This window comes from Prorops nasuta, unplaced genomic scaffold (assembly GCF_024137725.1).
Source record: "Prorops nasuta isolate Cenicafe-Biocafe unplaced genomic scaffold, Cenicafe_Pnas_1.2 PNAS00005, whole genome shotgun sequence".
Lineage (NCBI taxonomy): Eukaryota > Metazoa > Arthropoda > Insecta > Hymenoptera > Bethylidae > Prorops > Prorops nasuta.
In genome coordinates this window covers 9781569-9808395 of record NW_027116802.1, presented here as the reverse complement: position 1 = coordinate 9808395, position 26827 = coordinate 9781569, and the positions used below count along the sequence as shown (strand labels likewise).

The window sequence follows — 26827 nt, the reverse complement described above, 5'->3', positions numbered from 1 at the left end:
TTACTGCATGTAAAAATCAACAGGAGCGCCTGACGAAGGAGTGATTTGCGACACTCTTCGCGAACAAGGAGCCTTCACCGCTGTCAATCATTTCCAATAGGAAAACTCACCGTTGAAAAGAGAACGAAAAAAGAAATATAATTTATGTCATTTTTGATCGACAGTTTTCTTATCGCTGTCATTTGCTCTCCAAGAATCAGAAAAAGATTAAGAAGGAGAAGAAGAAATTATGATCTTTCACGAAGTTCAATGTTGATAATTGTACGAACGTGCGAGATTTTATTCCAAAGCCTCTAACTGGGGAGAATATTTGGTTACCTTGTTTTTACAAACTTTATATGACAAATGAACCGGGTTGATTAAAGACACCATAGATGGTAGTATTGCATTGCTCGAAATTCGCTAATTTAGCGTTATTAAAAAATGTGTGGTTTGTGAGCCGTGGATCTACGTGTGGCGAAATAAACCCTGGAAAATACCCTGGAATGTGACAGAGAACGCCGTTGACGATTACCGTGCAAAAGGTAAAGTTTCAAGTGACGCTTACGGAAGTAAAACTCCAAACTTTCCGTTGCTATGAGTTCCAATAGAACATAACTTGACTATCGTCCGAAGAGTCAATTTGTCAAAAATTCCTGATAAGTTTCCGTTGGTCATGGAAAAATTACATTGACGTTGACGTTGACGTTAAGGGGAATAAGAAAATAATATTATTCATTCGTGTTACTTGATATAAATTAATAGATTCGCCAAAAAAAAACGGAGTTATAATAATAAGTCGTTTTGGTAAATTAGACTGTCGAAGTATTCTTCTTTCCAATGTGTCATTAATTTGACGTTTATTAGTATGGATTGACATAACGCGCCTAGCTTCATTGAACGATTTCCTTTTAAAGTGGTTTATGTTCATCGAACCCGGTAGCGTGTATTGCAGTGGCAATTCTTGATTGTTGCTTCGCCGTCGTACATAATAGCCTTCCGTTTTCCGCAGAGAGCCGCTCTTGTTTTTATTTCATACCAAACGACGTGTCATTCGTGCACGCATTCATATTGCTCACGATTAAATTAACAAGCATAAATCTGTATTTCATATCGCAATTTAAATCTACTTATTTTTCATTTGTCTAGACACTTATTACCGAATTGTAAAGACGATATAAACTAATGAGCAGTTTTATTTGTCAGTGCCACACGCTTATCGTTTTGTACAGTCACGTATGATATTTTCGCCTTAGAAGTGTATCGTTTACATCGGTAAACGATCCTTTCGAAGATGATCTCAGGATACTGTCATATGCACTGCTATTTATCAGATAAAAATCAGAGCTTTTATACAGGTGACTGCTGTTTCAAGAGGGGCATTTGCCGTAAATGACCACTTATTCCAGATTTTTTTTAACATATGAAAAACAGTTTTTTAAATATAAACAAATTATGTGATAAGCTTGAATATTTAATGCATAAGAGAAGATACATTTTTGTTTAAAAAATTCAAAATGGCGACGCGGCAACTTCTTCAAGTTAACTGCACAATTTTGCGCTTTGCAGTGCCCGAGACATTCTAATTGTGACGGTAAACAAAAGTTAACCAATTTTTTTCTTAAAATATGTTCCCACGCTTTGCCTAAACTTGAATTTATAAAAAAGATAATACAAATTCTGCAATTATTCTGAAAAAGGTAATTATAAATAAATTGTAAGAACTTAGGTTTATTATTTAATTTTGTCATAAATTACAGGTTTAAGGTAAAACGTTAGAACGTATTTTAACGAAAGACTTAATAAATTTGGATTTCAGTTTGTTAGAACATCTCGAGCGTTGCATGGTGCAAATCTGAGTTGAGCAGTTGCTGCACTAGCCTTTTGAATATTTTATATATAAAACAGAAAAATAATTTTTTATAGATTATATATTCAAGATTATTATATATTTGACCTACATTTAAAAAGCTTGTTCATCTTGAGGAACCAAACCCGAAAGGAAAGATTGTTTACGCCAAATTGCTTCCCTGTTGAGAATTTTCAGTAAATGGAAAACTGAATGGAAAATTAAACCCCATGTAAAGATTTTCAGTTTCAAAACTTAACAATAATTAGGACAGTGTATTATGGGCAATTCCGCAATGATTATTCGTTTATTATTAATTCTTTCATATGAAATGTTGTTTAAAATAAAAAAAGCAAGCTGTATAGCTGTACTAAAAATTCCTTAGTTCAGCTATGACTAACATAGGCGATTTAACAGCTCTTATCGGACCAAAACATTCTTTGCTTTAATTCACCAATGCCTGGCTGATAGTGGAACAGTTTATAAGATATGAACAAAGTAACCAGCAGCAGGCCAGCAGTAATGATGGAATTTATAATTTAAGAATGCAACCAACTGCGTTTTATCCATAGGGGTCGTGTAGATGAATAAGGCTTAAGGGGAGCAATATACCATTCTATACATATTGAATGATTCTTTAGAAACTAGGATTTCGAACTGTCCTTTCTGTTGCAAAATGACCAAAACTGTTACTACAGTTGCGGGGAAGGCCAGACCACGGTATTAATCTTTTTCTTTTGAAAAAATATATAAATTTCTAATCGATACTTGCGTATTTTGTGTTCATTTCAGCAATGAGTAATCATCGGCTCTAAATATAAGCTAACGCACGTGTTAATTCTCGTTAGACGAAAGATTGCAGTGCAAAAGTTTAATCCATTAATAATAACGCTTCTCTGGAATTATTTGCGATAGTACAAGAGCATTAAGTATTTTTTTGGCGAAACGAAAACAACACGGATGACCTTAAATGAAGTACTCGGAGTAATGCGGAAGCTGCAAAGCAATTAGCTGTTGCACTTTATCACGGTTACTCAGAAGTCTGGTGGCAGGGTCTTCTTGGTACAGATACAAATGATTTATTTACGACTTTTGATTCCGCTTTGGAGGATTTTAGGAAGAGCCCATATGCGGGTATTTCCAACAGGCAATAACGGGATTGTGCTGGTGATAAATATACATGCACGTGTAATTGGTCGTGCGATGGTGGATGCTTTTAAATATAAAACTCATCACAAATACCACGGCAAGATATAACACGTACAAAATGGTATCTGGCGGAAATGAGAATCTATATATATATATATATATATATAAATTTATGAATTGGTACTTTAAAATGTGTGTCTGATTACTATTATATTCCCCTCTCCTTTTCCTCATTAACACTTACTATATGTATTTGCTTGGAGGTTTAACGAGGCGCAAAACTACGTGGAGAATCACGTAGTTTTAGTGGTACTTTAAACCTCCAATATAACAGGCAAAGAGAATTTATTTCACATAGAAAAGGGACTAGACTTAATCAAAAGGTAAGCCGTCTTTAAGCTCTGGATCTATATATATGTGTGCATGTAGTATAAGGTTGGATGGTAGACGAAACGAAAATTTGAGCAAAACACATATACGGATTGCTCGCGTTGGGTTAATTGAATTAAAAGGTTAATTGGTTTCAATAAAGGAGAGAAATGAAGTCACGCTACCGAATGTAATTAATTTCTTCCCGAGAAGAAATTACGCGAGCGGTTTTAATGATTTTTGTAAGGATAACTGGAAAGTCTTGGCTGCAGCGGATGGCAAAATTCTTTGCTCCTGTTTCTGTCCCAGCGGCATTTACGACGCGCGAAACGTGCGAATACCTATTAACTGTCTTAGAAGGAGAAGAGACGGGACGGGGAGCAGATAGGAACGCGGTTTGACGTGTGCATCACTCGACGCGAGCGAATTTTCTTCCGTCCTTATCCCCCCGTGCGCGCGAGTAAACTTGGGGCTACTGTCAATCTCCCGCTTTAACGGAATATCCCTCGTTTCTTTTTCTCTAATTGGAAGAATCGTCATTTCTCCGGCTAAAAGCATCTTTTTACCTCTAACTCTTTCTTCGATTAAAACAACTTATTCCATTTCTGGAATCTCTACTACATATCGTATAAATGAATTTTATTACTTGAAACGTCACTTTATTCGTCTCACAAATAGCTCAAAAACTATTCAACCTCTAAAGATATCTGTTTATCCGATCGCAGCTTCCTATTATCGTTCTTTAATCGACTCTTTAAAGTGACGGCTCGATACGCTAATCGCAACCAAGGCAGCCGCTACCCGGAAGTCCCTAATGCTCTGCACAGCCAATACATCCAATATTCTATTTTTATTATTTCGCTCAATTTCACCTTTAAAACTAATTTATTTTAAGCTCCATCTTTTAATGTTGAGAAGAAGGAGTAGGAGCTCTATTGGATCCACTTGAGCAAACTTGCGGCCACTGTTAATCTTCCGCTTTAACGGAATATTCTTTTTCCTCTCTAAACGGAAAAATTGTCATGTCGCGTCACAAGACTTTTCTTTCCCTGTAGTTTTTCTTCATTTAAAGCGAGAGACAATATAAGTAGTTGCTAATTGAACCGACCAATTAATCTTTTAGACTCATCTCATTCAGACCCATCGATACTTTTTTCCTCTCCATTTATATTCGGTGAAAGTACGGCTTCAAGCGATAAACAGTTGGTTTATACGATGATTGCGTTTAATTAATTCTATATAAAAAACGAATTGATTTTGCTGTAGTTTCGAAAGTGCAGGGGCTCGCGCTAGCCAGTTTAAATTTATTTATTCCGGCATTTAATACCGTTTTTTATTCTCCGCTTGAAGCACACGAGTATAATCACGATGCATACGTAAATCAGCGTGTGTGTACGTCATCCTCCTCTCTCTCTCTCTCTCTCTCTCTCTCTCTCCCTCCCTCCCTCCCTCCCTCCTCGTGTCACGCATGTGCGTGTGTACGTTCATTCATTCAAACACGCAATCTGTTTGTATGTGTCAGTCGAGTGATCAGTAAGATGTGAGAGAGAGAGAGAGAGAGAGAGAGAGAGAGAGGGAGACTTGATAGAGAGGGGTGTGAACGAACCGTGAAAAGAGCGAGAGAGAGAGCGGGCGGGCGGGATAATATACATATATATATATAAGCAAGTTGAAAAAGAAGAGAGGGAGATGCAAGAGTGGACAAAAGTGAGAGATGGAAATATGAGTGTGCTGGAGAGAGATGGAGTAACTATGAGCGAGTAGTAGAGAGTGGAGAGGAAGGGAGAAAAAGAGAGAGAATAGCTTTTCAACGCAGCAGCCGGAAAGGAGAATGAGGTTGCGCCGGTTGCGGTGGCGTTCTGGTTCTCCCGTATCAAACCATATTCCCTCTTTCTCTCTTATCTTATTCATCTCCTCTTTCTCTTCTTCTTCCCCCACCATGATCCCTTCATCATCCCCCCTTTTTAGTTCTTCCATATCAAGCACATACTCTCTGCCCGAACTCTGCCCCTTTACACGTTTCTCCCCCCCCCCCCCCCCGTCCCCCTTGTTCCTCTTCACTCTCTATTTAGTATTTACAAATATTCCAACTGAATTCTCATCATCTTCTTTCCACCAGAATGCTTAATCGGAATGCTCTTTTTTCAACTTCTTATACTTGTCGATATTCCTTTTCCTCTTATTAGATTCCTTATTTCCTTGGAACGGATTTTTGTTCATTTCTTTGCACATGTATTAGTTCCATTCGTTCAAATCCCCTCCTTATATCTACATTCTTGTTTTTCCCAACCTTTTTCCACTTATACAACATTTACGTTTCTATATACATTTATCAGATTATTTTTTCCCTCTACCAGAAATGTTTTTTTCTTTTACCTTTATACTCTTGAATTTTGTGGTTTTCATTTCCTTTTTCGAAACTTTTTACTCTACTATATTTCCCTTCTTTAACTTACTTCTGATCTTACTTTATCCATTCTCCATTTTCTTGTTCTTTCCAGACTATGCCTTTTATCTCTTTGTCTTATAAAGCTCTAGGTTCACCTCTCTTTCCACGTGTATTGTAATGTACCCACCAAGAGTTAGTCGCTACTCAGTACTACTGACGTTACGGTAATAATTCTCAGCAACATGCTACCAACTTCGCGGCGAATGTGCTTTTCAAATTATGCAACGAAACAGTGTAAAATATCTGTCTTTATTGCACACATTACAAATACATTTCCTTAAGCTCCATACGTAAATGTAATTTTCACCGAATGCCAGCTCTTTCTGAATATTTATCAGATCCCCCTCAATCAGTAGCTATTTTTCTTGCTCTTTCACGTTACCCTTTTAGTATATGCTTAAAATAAAATACAAAATTATAAGCAACAAGTATCGAGCAATACTTTGATTGCAACAACTGTGCATGAATATTCATAACTATATATATAATTATTTCGAATTCTTTTGTGCAATTAAAATGGGAAAAGAGTTTTGAACGTTTAGAACGACTACTCTTATCTGCCTGCGTTGAATCGTTATTTTTTAACTATTTTGTTCCCAAGAACCAGCAATGTCTCTTATACCATACTATATTTGTTTAACTGCAGGTTATCTTAGCAAACTTATATGAGCCCGCATGAGCAAAAGCGGAAAGCTCGGCGGAAAATAAACCGTGTGTTTACCGGAAGTTTTATCGATCGGAAATAGTTCGCGGAAAGTTATTGATTAATGGAATTAATCGCAACTGCTCTATACGCTCTAAATGGATTTGAAAAAAACTTACGAAACGTCCGCTCACATGTTATCGCTAAACAATTCAGAGACACGAGTTATCTTATCTTAATTTAATCTGTTCCGGTTTTTTCTCACTCTTCACACGCCACGCTCGAGTTGATTTTCACTTTTCTTATTTATGTTCAGCACCGCGAGATAACGCTTTAACTCTGTAATGAATACTAACTATATTAAATTATCCTAAAAAAGAGAAATAATTAGTGAATGAAGATTAACAAATTTCAGGGGTAATTGATTTTTAATGTAGTGCTATTTTACTATATAAAAATATATAGGAAATCAATAAAGCGAGCAATTCATACGCTTATTGTAACTGGCTGGGTGGCAATTTTGGCTGGATACTAAAAAATAAATAGTATTCTGATCCAGTTATTATTCGCGTTGCGAAATTTCGATCCGAGCGACGAATATGTTAGCGGTGGATTGCAGTCACATAAATCCGAGGTTTTCAACTTTCAGGAACAATCGTTTCTCATGGGATCTATACAGATGGGATGAATATCAAATTAACTTCCGCACTAACAAATTTCTAAATTCAATGCAAGCAGGAAGACTCTGTTGCATTTTAAACATGTCATGGAAAATCTATTTATAAATAATAATACAAATAACTTTTAGATTTAGTTTACTGTTATATTTCGAAAACTAAAATTAGCTGCACAATGATACTTCAACAAGTTTCGTACAGGCCCAAAATTTATCTGTAGAGAATATCGAAGAAAAATTAGATAAATAAATGAAACACAAAGATTGCTTTGTCCGTGCGTGAAATATAGTTACTAAGTTAATAAAGAAGACCAATTAATTGCTTCACTTATTATCGATCTAAATTTGAGAATTTAAGTCGCGCGAGAAACAAAACTTTCGTTGTGCTTGCATAAAAGAGATTTTGAAAGAAACCTCTTGTTTTGAGACGTTCTCCTTCAGTCGGAGTCGGGCCATCCGAACGACCGGCAATAATAAGCTAAAACCGTTCATGGAGTACATATATATATATATATCTAAAACCTGTGTGACCCAGACTACTCCGATTATTTCCTATTGCACGCAAGCACGCACTTTCCTAAGAAAAGCGTGCTAAATATATTTATTCCGAAGAATTTTCAACCGGTAGAATTTCTGCGCGCTTACGCAAGTGCATTGCACGCTTAGCACGCAACATACAGTACGTGAGAGTTCCTGAATCTCCCAATTGTTCTCATTTTCCTTGACTGCCTGACACACTAGCCGCTATGAAACTTTTACTTCTTTCAAGCAAATGATGCTCCCTCGTGAAATTTTATCCCATTAGCCTTTGTTCCCTCGCAAAATGCTTACCGACCATTAAATGACTTGCATTTCGAAATCAAGTCTCTGTTTAATAGTAATATTCCAGACCGAGTATTTTTAATCGAATTAATCAATTCTATTTGAGAATGTCTATATTTTCATATATTATCCCTTTACTATAATTATATATTAATTTCATGAAATTATAACGGTCCGTCGATGTCAAATATTACCTGGAATATTATTAATTTATATTTGTTAGACATTAATTAAAATAGTCGGAGCTGGTACTTTGGAGTAATGTATTTGCCATTTGTCTTAAAATAAGGTCTCCGTCGTAGCTAAGCTTTAGTTGGGAGAGCCCCAAATTAATGGCACGCTGGGAGTAAAAAAGATGGCGAAAATTGGGCCAAGCTTCGTGGCAAACGTGACACGCTTAGCCGCGGGACAATTTTTTCGCTGTTTTCACATCCACGGAAATATCTCTACCCCTAGGAAATGTGTCTTGGCACGAAAAAAATCTAATATGCCAGCAAGAATGATAAAATAAATCCTTGCGCGAGATCTCGTCCTAAGCCCAGACACCATTTCAGTTCTTCATACTTTGAGGAAGATGCTAAAAATTTTGCTTCTTTTTTCTGCTTACAGATTTCTTTGGCCGCTTAGGAGAAACTCATAAAATTCTGCTGGTATGTCAAACAATCAGCTCGTTGACTCCTGCCTGTAAGTATATATTTCCCAGCAAAATCCACAAGGCCTATTCCCCTATCAACGTATTTAAGATTTTCCTCACATTCAACCCTAATTCCTGCGATTTTTGTGATTCGTTATAAAAATCGCATCTATATGCATATAACCTGCACTGAGCTTTGTAAATATTGAAAATCTGGTAATGGCTCCCTCTTTTCATATATATATATATATACATATATATATTATCACTTTTCACTGCCATAAATTATAACGAGCTCTGTAAAACTTTTGATGGTTCAATCATTGGGGCTTTCGAGTTTTGCTATAAAAAATAAATGTTTGCATCCACGCAAGTCTACGGGATTTAAGTGAATCAGCCGTTAACTGGCAACGTCGAGTCTCCGGAGTTGATGTTACTAGAAGATTACGGTAAACTGTCTGGGATAGCGAATGTAAGAATTTAATGATTTTTCGTATTAAAATCAGGCTGGTGAATCGTCGGATTGAGCAGAGACAGGAGCACAACATTACACGCACTGAGATCACGCAGAGGTGACTAATCTGACCTAATCACGTGGTTATTCATTCTGAATGTGAGTGTACAATATTGTAATATTCAGTATACACATATACGTATGTCTTATTAATATATACAACGTAGGTACAGTTTCTAACCAAAGTTAGATGAAATAACAAGAGTACACTTAACTTTCAGAAAGAGTATCTGCTGCACACTAACATATCTCGCCTCTTATTTAGCATGTTTAATTGTAACAAGTGACTCGAGGATAAAGATAATTAGTACAGTTAGCAATTAAATTCTAAACGGTACGTTTCACCTTTGCTCCTTCGTAAATACATCCATACCGAGTAGTCTCGCTTGTGTGGCTCCATTTTTAATTATCCTTAAGCTAACAAATTTTTTCTTTTCTGCTGCTCTCTGTGCATGGTGTTAATTCCCCGTTCTCCATTATCGAGCTTCCCTAAACTCGTGCCTTAAAATTCTTATCTTTTTGTCTTTTGTATAAAAATTTATAATTACCATGAAGGGATTAAGGGATTATTTTGCATTACAGACGAGTTCTACAAGAAAAAGGCCCAGAGATGCCACAATATACGTGAGTATCGTTGAAAATCCTTCACCCGTTAAATCAGCCGATTATCATCGGTTTCAACTTTTTATTTTGGATTATAGCGGACAGAGTGATACGGATTATCATGGAAGTAATGGTCAAGCGGACACTCGTTCGCTCCACTCGTCTCATTTGTCGGTTCAGGAGGATCCATTACTCATACGAACTCACAAGCAACAAACTTCCCAACAAGTAAATATTGTTATTTACCGCAGATATAACTATATGTATACAGATATATTGTTGAAGAAGCATAAACTTTCCTACTACAAAAAAATGTTTTCTTACCAAGGTAACGACTGTGACGAAAGTAGTGCGAGAGGTATCCCACATGGAGCCAGATCCTGGTGCAGTTAGTTACATGTCAGTGCCATTGATGTCCCAGGATTACCAGCATGCGGATCCCCGGTACTCGGCTGACCCCTACATGGTCAGCTTCGACCATTACGACCCATACCTCGGATATCCACCACAGCCCGGATACCCTGGGCCACATGGTATCTACATGCCACGTTCACACTCTCCTCATAGTCCCCATAGTCCCTCGGAGCACAGTCGTGCTTCCCCACCACATGGTATGCATAATTAAATTTAAGTTGCTCTTAAGTTCTTTTTACCTGGATACTCTGTTTTTCCTTTCTTTCTTTCTTTTATTTCATTCATTTGAAAATATCCATTTCCCCATTTACTTGAGTCGAACCTTAGCTTTTTGTTTCTTGGATTTTATTTGAGCTTCTCTTGTACCCGACGCAATCGTTCCCCGGTGAATATCTTACTAATGGTACGAGTTGCAAATAGCCGCTGCATTAACATTCATTTTGTCGTAGAATATTTACGCAAAGCTGCTCCATTTGTAGAAGGTGGCTACAATGACATCGATCCAGGCCTTAATCCTGGTTTGCAGGACCATTACCGCATAACGCCAAGTCCAGGAGGTCCTGGAGATCAGTATGGTAGGTCCATTTCCCCTTACCGCGATTTTCCTATGCTGATGACTGTCATTGGGACGTTTAATGATTTTTTTTTTTTTTTTTTTTTTAAAGAAAATCTGTTATTCGTATCAGATACCTACAAGCTCACGATCTTATTGCGAACGAGGAGAGACCTGTGGCATAATTCACTTTATTTATCTTTTCGTCTGATATTCTTTATTATTCTGTGTCCCTCTAGATCAAATCAGCAACTCTTGGAATATGGATGACGCCGGTGAACCTTCTCAGCATCCCCATGGTAGGATCATATCAAGCATTTTTTTTATTTTATTTTATTCTCATCATCTATCACCTCTCTTCTTCTTCTTCTTCTTCTTCTATTCTGGTTATCATAAAAGTCGTGTCCACTTGTGTCACATGTTTAATATAGTCGAGTCTATATTCAGCTGATATATAAAAAAGATAACAGAAGTGAATTATGCTCTTTTTAACAGATTTTCCTTTATACGTTTGATGAACTTGAATTGGAGCACTGTATTGTTGGTGATTATAGAATACATAAGAGATTTAATGATTTTAGATGAAAGTAAGGTAGCGTATGGTTACGTGTCTCCGTCCCCGTATGGGCCAGTGAGCTATGGCCCGACTGTAGGGGTAGGTCCAGTAGCGGTTCCTAACGATGTTCCAGGCTACGAGGAGGGCCACCCGGTACCCCTATCGTCAGGTGTTCCACCTGGCATATTCGAAGACGACGTTCATCTTCAACGTCTTCAGTCTCGACACCCCGTCGTTCCTGGCATGGCCAGTCCACTGGACGACGATCAAAAGTCCATGCGGTGGAGAGATCCAAATTTATCCGAAGTCATCGGTTTTCTCAGCAATCCCAACAATATAATCAAAGCAAACGCCGCCGCGTACCTTCAGCACTTGTGTTACATGGACGATCCTAACAAGCAGAAGACACGAAGCCTTGGGGGAATTCCTCCATTAGTACAACTACTGGATCACGACAGCCCCGATGTGTACAGAAATGCTTGTGGCGCACTGAGAAATTTATCCTACGGCAGGCAAAATGATGAGAACAAACGAGCGATTAAGAACGCTGGTGGGGTGCCAGCCTTAATTAATTTATTACGCAGAACGTCCGATGCCGATGTTAAGGAATTAGTAACCGGCGTTTTGTGGAATCTTTCTTCCTGCGAGGTACGTAGTTGATAAAAACTTCCAACGATGAAACGTTTGTCCTATATCTAATAAAATCTCTGGTTTTCATAATAATATGCTTATTATTATAGTATTGTTTGATTAATTAATAGAATCTTTATCAATGTTTCAGGATTTGAAGAGATCCATTATTGATGATGGAGTGACAATGGTAGTAAATAATATAATAATTCCGCATAGTGGATGGGATCCTAGCTCGGCCAATGGGGAGACTTGCTGGTCCACCGTTTTTAGAAACGCATCAGGAGTTCTGAGGAATGTCTCTAGTGCTGGCGAGTATGCACGGAAAAAACTGAGGGAATGTGACGGTTTGGTCGACGCTTTACTCTACGTTGTACGCTCGGCCATTGAGAAATCGAATATTGGCAATAAAATTGTCGAGAACTGTGTATGCATCTTGAGAAACCTCAGCTACCGATGTCAAGAAGTCGAGGATCCAAATTACGACAAGCATCCAATTCAAACCAGCGTTCAGAATAGGGTCACGGCGCCCGCAAAGGGTAAGCGTTACATAACGATATTCTAATTCTTTTTGCGAATGGACGAGTGTATTTTGCCATAGTAACCATGAAGTTTCTTCAGTGGGCATGTGGTGAGACGCATGCAACCAAATTGTGTGTGTGTATAAAACTACTGCAAAATTATATAGGAGTACCACTGACTCAGATTCCCCTTCATAACTATCCATTCCGAGGCTCGTCGAATCAGAACGTCAATTCTAAATTCCGTTATATAAACAGTACATTTATCATTATTTAAACTTATTTTTCATCTATGTGTCAATACAATAAAATGCGAAATTTTTAACGGAAATTGATTATTATAATAGAAGTCATGTAGAGATTAGATTTAGTAAGTGTAATTCGCGACTGATATACTTTTATTCATTTATTAACATCAATCCAGTTTTCTATGTACCCTTCTCTTAGCCTATCATTAAAAATAATTGCTTTTTACTAGAAGCTTAAAAATCAAACTTTTATTCCCATTTGGCATGAATTAAAATGTTTTCAATCTTTTTAGCATACAGTCTGTGTCAAGGTAAGACATTGCAGTTCCATTGATGAATGAATTTTCATGTATATCGATAGTTAGATTATCTATTATTCTACAGTCTTGTGCATGTGTTGAGTATTTAAGAGATAATTAAAATGAATATTAAGCTAATTTATTTCATAATTGCCCTGAGACAGACGTAAAATTACGTTTCGTTTTACTAAAAGATTATGATTTTAATGAATATAATCAATTATCAAAATTGCATATGAATCATTTAATCACAGCTGGTTCAGATTTAAACATTAGTTTCAGCTTTTGCATTCGTAGAGTATTGCCGCATCACTTTTGTAGATACAAATAATTTATTCCTTGTTTCTTAGTTTATGTCACAAGATTGTGATTTTAATAAACTTTCACACATATAAAGATTTAGGTATTAATAATTGACTTATATTATAAATATTTTGGTTATAATAACGGTGTTACAAAAAAACTCACTGTATATATGTATATTAATTTCAACTGTTAAATTTTACTCTTCCTTATTAGTGTTTATATTTCAGAAAGATTCGGTCTAATCATTTATGAGCATTTCAATGTAAAAATATCGTGGATTCTAACTCTTAAATAATTGGTAGATGACTTTTTTGTCTTAGGTGAAAATTTGGGCTGTTTTGGAGGAAGCAAGAAGAAGAAGGATGGCCAGCCAGTACAGAAGGAAACAGCCACATCACGTACAACGAGCCCAAGAACTGAGCCAGTTAGGGGAATGGAATTACTTTGGCAGCCAGAGGTCGTACAGTCTTATTTGAGCCTTTTGCAAACGTGCTCGAACCCCGAAACATTGGAAGCTGCAGCTGGAGCCCTCCAAAATCTGGCAGCTTGTTATTGGCAGCCAAGCATTGAGATCCGAGCAGCTGTACGGAAGGAGAAGGGTCTGCCAATTTTGGTGGAATTATTGAGAATGGAGGTACGGGATTTATTTTATAGGATGAAGATATAGAACTATATTAGTGGATATAGATGATTCTTTTTTAACGGCTAATATTGTTTTGTGTGTTCAGGTCGACAGAGTAGTCTGCGCTGTAGCTACAGCGTTAAGAAATCTAGCAATAGATCAACGAAATAAAGAATTAATAGGAAAGTATGCCATGAGAGATCTTATCCAAAAACTGCCATCTGGCAATAATCAACACGATCAAGGAACGAGTGATGACACTATTGCAGCGGTTCTGGCAACTTTGAACGAAGTCATTAAAAAGAATGCTGAATTTTCAAGATCTTTATTGGACGCTGGAGGAGTCGATAGACTCATGAATATTACTAGGCAACGTCAAAAGTATACGCCTCGAGTTCTTAAATTTGCAGGTATTTGTGATTTTCGTAATTTTTGTCCAATTAAAAGTATAATGACAGCCCAAAGATTTTTTAAATAATGCAACAATATGTAGATCATTAATTATCATTGATTTTAGGACAAGTTCTGTTCACTATGTGGCAACATCAAGAATTACGAGACGTCTACAAGAAGCATGGTTGGAAAGAACAGGATTTTGTGACAAAAACTGTAGCAGCTCGCAATTCAGGCCCTAATTCACCCAACAATGCTAACAGGTAATTTTCGCTTGTACTCCTATATTAGTATTTCAATTTCATTATTCACTTTTGTACATTTATCTTAATATTTCTGGTTTTGATTTTCTTACGGATATAAGTTATTGTGTTTTCTGTTTTAGGCTCTGTGTCTTTTCATTATATTATTTTAAAACTTTGAGCTAGTATTGTTTTATGCATGTATCATACACAGAGTCCTAAATTATGAATGAACTTTGAAATACGACGTTAAGTATAGCTATGATTACAGTACATTAAATCGACCAATGGCCAGCCAGGGTAGCACGAGATATGAAGATCGCACGATTCAACGAGCGAACATAAATTCCAATAACGTTGGCCGACCAACTATTTATCAATCTGTAAGTAATAACGGGGAATAGGTTTTTTTTAATTCTATATAGAACTATAGTATCGTTGATTAAATATAATCAAGGTGGAAATAATAAAAATTAGTGAACCGGAGGAAAATCCGAAAATAATAAAAAAACTTTTAATAACGGACCTTTAAAAATTCAGGTAGTAATTTACCTAAGAATTTTTTATAAATCCATTAAAAAAACGATATGAAAGTTTCATAATAATAATACAGGAATCGTTGAGAAAAGCATGAATGTGTCGTAAAGTTTTTCATAAAGTGATAATTTTTGCAGTAAAATTTTTTAACATTCCATAAATGAAGTATTAAAGATTAGTTTAAAAATATATTGAAATCAATTTTGCGTGATATTATAATTTGTTATGATGCTATTATAGTATATATAGACTACAAGAATTTGTGTTATAACTACACACATATTAAATTGTTGTAGTTTGCTCAGAGATATATCGAATTTATAGCATATTATATCAATTATCATAGCGCACTGTTTTATAAATATTATTCAATATTTATCAAATAGGAGAATGAAAACAGTATAATCATGATTTATTTATAGTTGTGATAACAGGATTTTAAAGGTTTAAGTGTATAAACTAAGTCAATTAACAAAATATCGATCATTGAACTGCATAAAGATGTGCAACAAAATAGGTTATCTACCAGTGGAATATCGCACATTTATATGAAACTACACACTCATAGCGATTGAATATTTCTTCCTTAAAATAAATGCGATAAGAATTATTTGAAAATTTCAAAGTATAGTAGAGATTATACATATATTTATATTATTGCCTAAAATGCATATTAATAGTAGAGACTTGTGTGGCATCCTTATACTAATAAACTGAAAAATGGAAACGCAAATTTAATCAAAGTTACGAAGATATAATTACCGCTGAAATTCCGGTGAAAAAATTACGTTAGTTTTGTTTCAATAAGCATATTATATAATTTTAATTTAGGATATTAACCATCAAATTTTGTTTAACGATTTAATTTTATTAAAAATAAAATTAACAATAGTGGACCAAGTGAAACCCTTCAATTAGAGCAAATGAAAATTTTAATTTATGAAATTATCCTATGACTTTTTACAGATTTGGTTTTTGATATTTGAAAAACTGTACATTATTAATGCAGGGTTTAATCGTAAAAAAAAAGAAATTTAAGCAAACGTTACGTTTTCATAACAGTTATATAATAAGATAAATTAAATAAATTTAGGTAAATTGAAAGAATGATTATTTAAAAATGCGAAAAGTCCAACTACTATTATATGTATGTATGCAACAAGAGATGCAGTATTGCTTCAAAATATTTTCATAGATTTAGAAAATGGACGTTGCAAAAAGTAGGAAGTAGTTATAAATTAACTATTGCAATCAGTATAAACGATTTTATCCTTAGGTAACAATTTGAGTTTTTAACTCGGTATTATTAATTAACCTAATGCAGCTAATACAGCAAAAGATGCCACTTAAAGATAAATAATGTTTAAAGGAATATACAACACATATATTTTTTACGTTTTGTACTTTCCTTTTTTTACGTGATTTCAAGAGTTTTTCTTATATTTATACTAGCTATACTAGGTGTTAATTGTAATAATCTTTTATGAAAATAAATATGATGTACATGTATTGACTAGAATAGGGAGTCTTTAATTTATTTAACGTATATGTAAAACAAAAAAATAATTATAATAATACGTGTATATCACGTAGGTAGCCAATAAAAAACATATCATATATATTTATTATAAAGCTCATTCTCATTGCTAGTTCTTTTATTTAATTTAGTTTAGCTTTCAACATCAGAGTTTTATATTTTTCTTAGCATCTCATATTTCTTCCCATAAAAATTTCTAATATTTAACATAGACAATTTGTGTAGCTCTTAGTCGTGATCAGTAATTTAAATTAGGTCTTTGTAGTTGGTATTGAAAAAATGTTGGATTAATGAGAAAGGAGGTAGTAGCAAATTTGAGTGTTTGGTCCCTAGTAATAATGATTATTTAAGAAAGGCCTTGGCCACCCCCTCGCTTATACAGGCCGAGAGATTGGCGTGGCTTGTACTAACCGTTGACTTGTGTGTGTTGCAGCAGCCGAAACCCGGTGAGCCGCTCTACGCGCAAGTTAACTTGGAGAAGAAAAAGAAGCGGCAGTACGAGCTGGGGGTGGGCCAGGGCCAGGGTCAGGGCTCGGTCGGGACGATGCAGGCTGGTGCAGCTACTGGCACATCCTGGGTACCCGATGGCATCGCAGTCCAGGACTCGAACGCTTCGACGGCTACTGTCAGTGTTCCACCAAACTCAGCGGCAGCGTCCGCTGGTGACTCCTGGGTATAACAGGTCGCCGTTATCTTAGTCGATCTCTCCACAAGACTCCTTACAATTTTCTCCAAGACGAGAAACATCGAAACAAACTCTACGATATCCTTCAGGACGAAGAACTGAATGTGTGTGGTTCATCAAGACTATCCCGATAACTGTGGCTAATTTTCGTCCTAAGGATCATGGTAATGAAATCAAGGCTTTTTTAAATATTAATATACCCTGATTAATATCGTGGAATAATTTCCAAAGACCCAACATTTATGCGCTGAAGAAACAAAATTAGCCAAAAGCTTCGAGAGGGTTCGTTCATGAGATTCTGCAGAAGTGTATCAGGAAAATTAGCATGGTAAATGGCATATACCAGTTTGAGTACGATGAGAAATTTATCGACGACATTTTTCCTGATGCTCCAGCTAATTTTCTTCATCCAGCATTAACTGTCAATTGTCAACAAAGACCACCAATAGCTTTGTTCTCACCAAATCTTCCTGAAGTCCTCGATTTATCGGAGGTATCATGCGAAAGCTTGTAAAATCAACCTATGATGTATTTATTTATTAGGAGCGATGGTTATTTTATACGATGCAAGCCTTTATATGATATAAAAATACATAGGCTATATCGTAGGAGCTTTCACATGACTGTCATATTATATATAAACATGCAGACTTATGGTACGAAACATTTTCTCACAAACTTTCTGTGTTGAGTAAAATTTTATGAAATTTGTCAGTTAATTCAATAGGTAACATTACGAAGGAGGCCCAATATTAATCAGTCGGCGCAATATTCAACACTTTGCACTTATCTTTAACGTATCCGCACGATTAATGCGACTCGTCCGACCACATCCGCAGCAGTAGTCGCACTAATGGCTCTAAAATTTTATTGCACAATTCTAAATTAATACATACATAATTGTATATGTAAAATTAAACGCGATGGTGGATATGAAGAGGTACTATTGATGGTATAAGCTCGTCGTTAATCTATGACTAAGAATTAATAGACACTTTAAATATATATGTATATATATATATATATATATATACATATATATAATATAAATACACCTATAAAAACGTTGCGCGCGTGCGTGTAACAGCGTAATGTGAGGAAGAAATGGATAACATAAATGAATGAATATATTATATATATATTATATACATAGATATAAATATATGCGCGCGATACATATACGTAGAAATAGTCCATGTAATTATTAATATTATATTATATCATTATTATGTATTATTCTAAACCTTTGAGGCTGTGGGTGTGGCATAAGGATGGCGACCTATGAGCTGCACTATTGCAAGATAAATGAATTGTGCAAAACAATTAATAATGTAATAATAATTTTATTTGGCATTGATACATTATTAATTGACAGCGCAGTGACTGTAGAAGTTGTTCTCTGCATAAGACGTGTGCACGTGTGATTGTTCATGCTTGTCCCATGTGTGCGTGCGATAGAAAAATGATGGATCCCACAAATATTTCCCCAAAAGCAGGAGGTTTTTTCTACCCATCAGAAGTTTCTTGATGGTCAATAGAATGACTTAAAGTCATCGAGATATATTATACTATTTAAAATCAATGTATTTATAATTTATATTAACATTTACAAGCGTATCTGCAGATCTATTTATGTAGACTGGCGGATGTATTTTATAACATTATTTGATACGTCATATGTTTTTTATTTTGCCTTTATTCCTATACATGAAAATTTGTATGATCGACGCTCAATTGTGAAATGTATTTTGCGTTTCCTATTGACCTCGCTTTATAAGCAATTTCATAAGGGCTGCTTGGTTAAGCCAACCGCATAAACAGCAATGAATTACAACAACGGTGTTCGTTACAATAATAATAATAATGGTTACTCCATACGATGTGTTTAGTGTTATCATATGTTGGCGTAAAGACGTATTAATAGCCGATGCAATATACATAGTATTTAATAGAGACGTATACTCTTGCTCTATTTCGCGAATAATATTGTATCGACAGTTGACGAATGTTTACGTGAAAAGTGATCATGGGGAAGGGAACAACATCATCATCGAAGAAGCATCTTCTTTTAGAATAGAATAAGTCAAGGAGGGGAAGGAACGTTATTTGAACAATTATTCGTTAAAATTGCAAATTTATATATTTTTTTTCCACCAAAAACTGAACTCCATTTCAGCAGGTACACTGATAGTTTCTTTCTTGATTTAATCGCACGTAGCTTTGCCAGTTTGAATCGTGTTCGTAAACTAATTTCAATAGATTTCATTTTACTCTTTTTATGCGAAACCGAGAAAGTTTGGAAAAATTTTTATCGAGTATTTTGTTACATTACCTAATTCTATTGATTAAATGAAGAGTAAATGGTATGGGCTAAATTTGGCCTTGATATCTATGTGTATATTTAGCTGTGACTTTGGATTCATGCGAATGCTATGTATATTCTATCAAAATTTTTCCAACTTTGTATAACGATGAACTTGTATGATTGAAAGTATAAAGTTAACTTTTTGCTCAGAGCTTTACACTGACGTTTGACGGTGATTGAGTTTCAATATTGATTTATATGCGACTCGATGTTGTAGCGACATGAATGAGCGTTTAAATGATAAATTATACTATGGTTGATCAAAGCTATCAGAGGACAAGCGTCAATTCTGGCATTCCCGCCTTTTGACAGTGGTCTACTCGAGCTTTAAGTGCGATTTGCGCACCGAAGCTTACCGGTTTATATCGTTAACGAGAAATATTACCGTTGTGCCATTTTAAGCCGTATTGGCACGAGATTCTTATGCATAAAATCACTCACCAAACTGCTCTGGCTTCAGGGTTACTCTTTTCAGATTTGTAATGCCTGCTGAAAGTCCAAAATCTTCGATAATCATCGATTTATCCTTGTAAAATATTCAAGTCCGCGGAAATTTTTCTACAAGAGTTGAAGTCCAAAAGGAAATAAGAGAATTGCAAGAATTTACTGGGAAGCTTAAGAACGAAGATAAGCGGTTGTTAATCGATACGGAGAGAAAGATGAGTTATGAGGGAAAAAACTGCTAATTGACATTTTGATACCAATTTTTTCACTTTGCGAAGTCTTTCTAATTTTCTACAAAGATCGATGATGTAACACGTAGGAAGACGAAGACTGTTCAGGCGACTTTGTCACACAAGATGGAGCTAATAAGCTTTAAAGAGAAAGAGTCAAAGTCACGTAGCTGTCGATTAAATGAAGTCTGATGATAAGAACGGACAGTACATATACACACACATGCATAAATACAAAAATAAATAATAAACTATAATAAGCCCTTATACTTACACGTGTTGCTCATCCAGTACAACGAGTGGTTTGTTAAAAAAGTTGAATAGATCGCGCCTCGCAGGCACTGTTGTACGAAAAAAATAAGTTTCCAATCAAGTAACAAGGAACATTTATGAATGAAAACTTGCGCGGAAACATAATCCACCCTCCCCACGTCGTTCCGTTGTCTCCTTTCGCATTGTATTATACGCCAATTATATTACGCTTACTTACCACATTTGTACAAAACTCGCATTATTCGACTAATTAGCTCTGAGATTGGTCCAATGGAAATTTTTGACAATGACCTGGAAAATGGAAAAATGAAACTCTTGGGATATGATTTTCGTGGAATTTCATAAAAACACGTAGGGTTCAAGATTTTATCTAAATCATATACATTTTTTATAAGGTAATCTGGCCCATGATTTTACAAGGACATATAAAGTTTATAGTCAGCGTATAACACAGGTTAACAGTATTAGGTCAAAATTCCAGGATCGCTCGATAGTCTAATTTATACGTCAAAATCATATGAATTTGATTTCCTGTAATAATACATATTGTACACACAAAAAACCATGTATTCATAGCTCTCGATAATCTCATTTACTCTTAACAGTTTATGCGATTCAGCATCTAGTTCTTATGGGGTTTCGTGAAAGAAAAGCCATTCACTTTTGTATAACGTTTTAGCGTCTTTTATATATATATATATATATAGGAAGAATTGCACCTTCTACTCTGATTAATCTAACTTTACGCCGGCCTAATGCTTGTAAACGCTTAACTATCAAGCGTTGCAAGGCAATAGTGACTAAAGGCGATAATCTTTAGAATCTTCGATCGAAGCTACAAAAAGACACCATGAAGAATCTCCCCATAGATTTGACCCCATAGTAGAGATAAAAATCAAATTTTTTCATATTTCCATAAAATTAGCTATAGCTTTGCTTTCCCATCATTTACACACCTAGATTCGCGGGCTAATAAGCTGTCGTACAAATAAAGAAACAATCTACATTCCTTTTCGTTACACCAATATGATAGAATGTTCAACTTTGACCAATTTTCCACTTTTTCTATCGAGATCCTTGATTTTTAGTGACTCAGATTAAAAGCCACGTTACTGATCCCCACCGGTATATAGGTACTAACCGATCGTTTTAGCAGCTACGTAAAAGCACCAAGCGTCACTCTACCTTGACCAATGTCTGATGTCCTTCCTAGAATTAGCTTGATTTGTGTGCTTGTTGAATTTAGAGCCGAACTTCAAATCCTATATCCATATCAAGAGTTCAAGCCACTTCTTTCAAGGCATCCAATCGCGTATGATTTATAAAAGACTGATAGACTTAAAAATTATTGCAGTCACTGTTGCCTGAAAATTCACTGAGAATTAGCGATGAAACAGTTGAGAGCAATCAGCCAAGAAATGCGCCTCATAAGAATTTACCTTGGGCTGTCTTATACTTCAACGCTGGAAGATTCAGATTATAGAGAGGAAAGTAGAAATGTAAGGAGAGAGAGAGAGAGAGAGAGAGAGAGAGAGAGAGAGAGAGAGAGAGAGAGAGAGAGAGAGGAGGGAAGAAACGAGAAAAGAAAACTGCTCTACTCGATCTTAGAGTCAACAGGAAAGACGAAAATTCACACACATGTACGTACACATGCATAAGGAGTAGAGATGATAGTCTATTGTGCTGCATACATATTTCAATTAAAGGAGCATTAAATAAGCATGAATGTGCAACATAGATGTATTAGATGAGTTTCTCACCACGCGTTTAGTATAAAATATTATACAAAATACATAGTCCGATGTGTGACTGAGAGTGAAGAAGAAGGAGAGAGAAAGAGAGAGAGTGTGTATGTGTGTTTGGTATGTATGTGCAAGGAAGAGAGCGCGCGTGAGTTTAAAAAAAAAAAGAGTGAGAAATATTTTGGAGAGAAGGTCGAGAGACGAATCGCGCAAGATTGATCAAGTCCGATTATCCTTCAATTTGTAAAATTTTACAAGATTTTTCTTGATTTATTTTTTATTTAAAGAATATTAACACGCGACGCTCGTCTACAATCTTCCATAGGTATATAGATGTGTGTTTTCAAATTACATAGTTTTTATTATTTCTTTCATTGCAATTGCATCCTTTGTTAAGTGTACAGTATAATTTAAGCTTAAGTTAAATTGGAAATTGATTTTACGTTTTAATAATGCGAATATGATATAAGCGGGAAACGCGCTCCCTGCAAATACGTGGGGATGTTCGTTTTTAATTCGCGATTGGACGATTCTCTCTCTCGTACGGCGTCTCCGGTCAACGTGGTGGAAATATCATGATTTATTTAATTTGTATGCATTTACGCAATTAATTGATCACGCAGTACATACTAATAAAATATAGGTCTAAGTTTTAAGAAAAAGATATTGTCATTATTTTATCGACGTCGTATTATTTATATTGAAAGAGTACCACGTATAATATACAATAATTATAATAAAAATCGAATAGTGTATTTCAACCCCGACTGACAACAATTAAAGAATTTAATTGCGCTGAAACTGCAGGTCGTTTCATTTATCGTCACAGTCCAATAATCCTTAATTAATTATCAAGTAATTGATCGTCGTTTGAGCGAGACCCGTCATGGGAATATGACAAACGGTCAATTACTGTCTGAGAAAGTCTAGTGAATTTTTACAAGTTAATTCTCTATGTACATTACGATCGAGGAAAGGCTAAGTTTCATTGTGCGAGTCGAAGATCAAATACGGAATATGGAGGCGTGCAATCACGATAACCAAATTGCAAGACTCGTGTAAAGGGGGGAATTCGAGCAAAACTTCAAACGATTTTTCTGATTCCACGAATTAAAGAGTTCATCGTTCATATTTCCGATTGGCATTGAGCAATATCGATCTTTGTGAAAAATAGCCACCACCACGAATCGTTTTAGCTTTGTTCCTTTCATTCGTATATAGCACCGTTTATTTTTTATTCCTTTTCTCTACTGTCTCTCTCCCTCTCTTCCTATTTTTTTTTACTATACCCATATAGATCGACGCGAGAGTAACAAAATTTCCCGATCGTTTCACGTCTCACCTTCCGAAAAAATTAATAATTTTCAAAGATCGCTCATCCAAGAGGCTCGATTTTTCCTCGTACGTCCGCAAATCGAGTGAATCGACTAATTGTTAATTAAGAGGTAGATTGCAGTACGGATTGTCAATTTGCAATTGTAAAAGGAATTTTCCCGCTGGTAATTTTATCTAGTCGCATCGTCAGAATCAATCGCTCTCTCTACTGCTCTTTCTAATCCCATAGAAATTGTTCCGCAAAGCGTATATCTATCTTCTAGATGCGACCCAGCTTTTATTCATATATTCCGCATTTTCATTCTGCCCTATCTGGTTCCTTTAATCTCATTCGATTTCACATTTTCTCCGATAAATCACATATTGAAATTTCACTAGCTCTAATTTTTTCAAGTTAATCAATCCCACATTTGATCAATCAATTGTTTCATCGGGGGATGTAGAGGAGCCCCGCACATGCAGCAAAGATGATATTTATATTGATTGAAACTGGGTCAATGATTGTACTCTAACAAGAAAATCATCGCTTCAACGAGCACAACCAGCTGCACTGGGTGATAAGGAAACTCCCCACAAACTCGACCTAACGTAACTATCCACCCTATATTCGTTTAACGCCGTGCGATTCGCAAAGTTCAAAGTTAATTTTCACCCCTTGCAAACTGCTCAAAATTGATCGATCCTAATCCGAAGGAACGACGTTAAAATTCAGTGGTCGCCGGGGGTGCCCAGGGAATTACTCGGAGAATTTATCAGGAAAAACATATTGCGGAGATTTTCCGCTCAAAGAAATCCCATGAAACACCCCCACGCGCGCCACTGGATGAGATAGAGAGTTCTGGGCTCGCGAACGGATCCGCTGGCAGTTCCAGACCGACCATCCAAGGACCACCAGGACGAAAATGAAAAACGGCAAGGAACTTACGAGCGAGGCGTCCAAAAAGTCCCTCGAGCAGGCCAAGAAGAATCTGCAATCGATTTTAACGAAAATCGACGATCTCGATCGGTTGACTCGTGCGTTCAAACTCTTCCATGCTCGCTTTCGACTGAAGCCATTTGGAATTAGGCTTGGCGGTAAACACCTGTGGCTCATTTTTGGCGCTGCCTGGATTCTCATGCACGTTCTGCAGAATTATGTCGAGAAACATCGCAATGGCAAGGTAAAATTACTTGTGAAACCTTGCAAATTTTCGAGCTTTTTCATAAATCAGCTGATAAAATCGATTAAAGTGCTTGCTGGAGTTACCTTCGTTCACGCAAACCATTTTTCGACCCGCGGAAGATTGTTCCATTTGTCGAGGTGTCCAGGAAGTGGATAAGATAGATAATGTCGATCCAGCTGTCTTCGAAGAGCGGTACGTATTGTTTTGACATCAATCCTCGCAGAGCTGGATTAAACGATATATTTTCCGATATAATTAATTGTATACACATTTTTTCTTGTGTAAAGTTACGCTTATTCCGGAAGACCCGTGGTGGTAACTGATGCGATGTTGAATTGGACAGCACCGGAAATCTTTTCATTCAATTTTTTCAAATCTTTGTACACCGAGGAGGACGGAAATTGCCAATTCTTTCCTTATAAAACAGAGTTTCGCAGTCTTCGCGAAGTTTTCAAGATGGGCGATAATAGGGCTTTGATGGAGGAAGGGACGGCACCCTGGTACGTTGGATGGTAAGTGATCCAATGATATATACTCGATAATTTACAACCGATAGACGCTATTGGCACTGTATACTGTATTATATTGCTACATATATGTAGGAAATATCAGGAATATTATTTAAATCTGATGATAATCTTTACCTTGCAGGAGTAACTGCGATAACAAAATTGGCGCCGTATTGAGGAAACATTATCAACGACCGTATTTCCTTCCGGTCACTGCGGAGAGCGAAAAGACGGATTGGATTTTTATGGGGAGCCATGGTTACGGTGCACCCATGCACGTAAGCTCTTTCACGAATTTTCCACTCTTACTAATGAGATTTTAAAATATTTAATTGTGATAAGTGCGTCAGACGAGATATTCCACGTGTATAATAATTGAAGGATGTAATTCTCTCTTCAAGGTTGATAATGTTGAGCATCCATCTTGGCAAGCTCAGATAAAGGGTGAAAAACTGTGGATCCTGGAGCCCCCGAGAGAATGTTATTATACTTGTAAGAGGCTAAGAGTGATCGTTCATCCGGGAGAAATAAGTAAGAGAATAAACAATTTTGACGTTATTGAAAAATTGATTTCACCCCTGGTAAAAACTAATGAAAATTTCAGTCGTGCTGGATACGAACCGCTGGTACCATCAAACTGTCATTGCGTCCAAGGAAATGAGTATCACCATTGGAGCTGAATACGATTGATTCAAGGATTGATTGATCAAATTTTTATCCGTGTATTCTAATTACGGTTCAATCTAACTTATACATATTAATGTTTTAAATGGTTTATCTTATGACTGTGCGCGTTAGAGAAATGGCAAAATAAAGAGCCTCGGTCGAATAAACAGTGAATTATTCAGGCCTGCACTTTAATTAGTGATTGTACATCATTCATACCTGTAAACAGGTAGAGGGTCTGTAAATTAAATTCATTGCTATCGAACGAAGGAGATTTCTACGAAAACTTTATAATTTTATTTTGGACGAAGTTGGATTTGTCCCAAATAAAAATGCAAGAGTGTCGAATGAGAGGGAGGGGGGAGGTATTGTTCGTCATCCGTGACGTAAAAGTTTGCAATCATGCCGCGTGTGGCGAAGACACGCGTGTGTGTTAATGACATACGCACATATATATATAGCGGGGGTGCCCCGGGTAGCGTAAAAGTGTAAAAGAGAAAAAGGGAGCGATCGACTGGGTCGAGCTTGGCACGAGGCTTGGACGCAGATGGCCGGAGGTGTCGCACCTGGCGGCAGGTGAGCTGTGCCCTGGGGGCCCCCTCCATTAGCCAGACTCTCTCCCCTTCTTACACTCTTCACCCCCACTGAATTTTACCACCATGGCCTCTCCTTTTCCATCCTTTCCCCTGATCATATGTTGCCCACTGGCCGACGTCTGTTAAAGCCCCAAGTACCGCTGCTATTCCCGTTACACACCGCCAGGGGGATTATCGATTTTCTCACCACGTATTTAATACCACGCATGAAAATTCTTTCCTGCGCTCATTACCTTTAATCGATCCCTCATCGAGCTTTATCGCACCAGGATAA

At 36.4% G+C, this 26827-nt stretch overlaps 2 protein-coding genes across 10 annotated transcripts; both read left to right on the top strand.

Annotated features, from left to right (window-relative positions):
* Window positions 1-383: 383 nt before the first annotated feature.
* On the top strand, window positions 384-23085 carry p120ctn (adherens junction protein p120). 9 transcript variants are annotated; one of them, XM_066726955.1, is made up of 15 exons: window positions 384-524; window positions 8546-8620; window positions 9077-9142; window positions 9667-9708; window positions 9786-9915; window positions 10016-10220; window positions 10551-10676; window positions 10894-10953; window positions 11236-11858; window positions 11992-12379; window positions 13535-13848; window positions 13943-14246; window positions 14354-14492; window positions 14731-14854; window positions 16979-23085. In XM_066726955.1, exons 2-15 carry the CDS (start codon window positions 8589-8591, stop codon window positions 17222-17224), a joined length of 2799 nt encoding a protein of 932 aa, XP_066583052.1. In that variant the 5' UTR covers window positions 384-524; window positions 8546-8588; the 3' UTR covers window positions 17225-23085. The 9 variants fall into 9 exon arrangements, with proteins under 9 accessions (XP_066583052.1, XP_066583049.1, XP_066583048.1 ...); XM_066726952.1 differs by having other exon boundaries at window positions 10016-10298; window positions 14743-14854; XM_066726951.1 differs by having other exon boundaries at window positions 10016-10298.
* A 1414-nt stretch (window positions 23086-24499) lies between these two features.
* On the top strand, window positions 24500-26109 carry LOC136773505 (uncharacterized). Its single transcript, XM_066727236.1, has 6 exons — window positions 24500-24779; window positions 24850-24974; window positions 25070-25294; window positions 25434-25569; window positions 25693-25822; window positions 25896-26109. Exons 1-6 carry the CDS (start codon window positions 24522-24524, stop codon window positions 25979-25981), a joined length of 960 nt encoding a protein of 319 aa, XP_066583333.1. The 5' UTR covers window positions 24500-24521; the 3' UTR covers window positions 25982-26109.
* The last annotated feature ends 718 nt before the right edge of the window (window positions 26110-26827 follow it).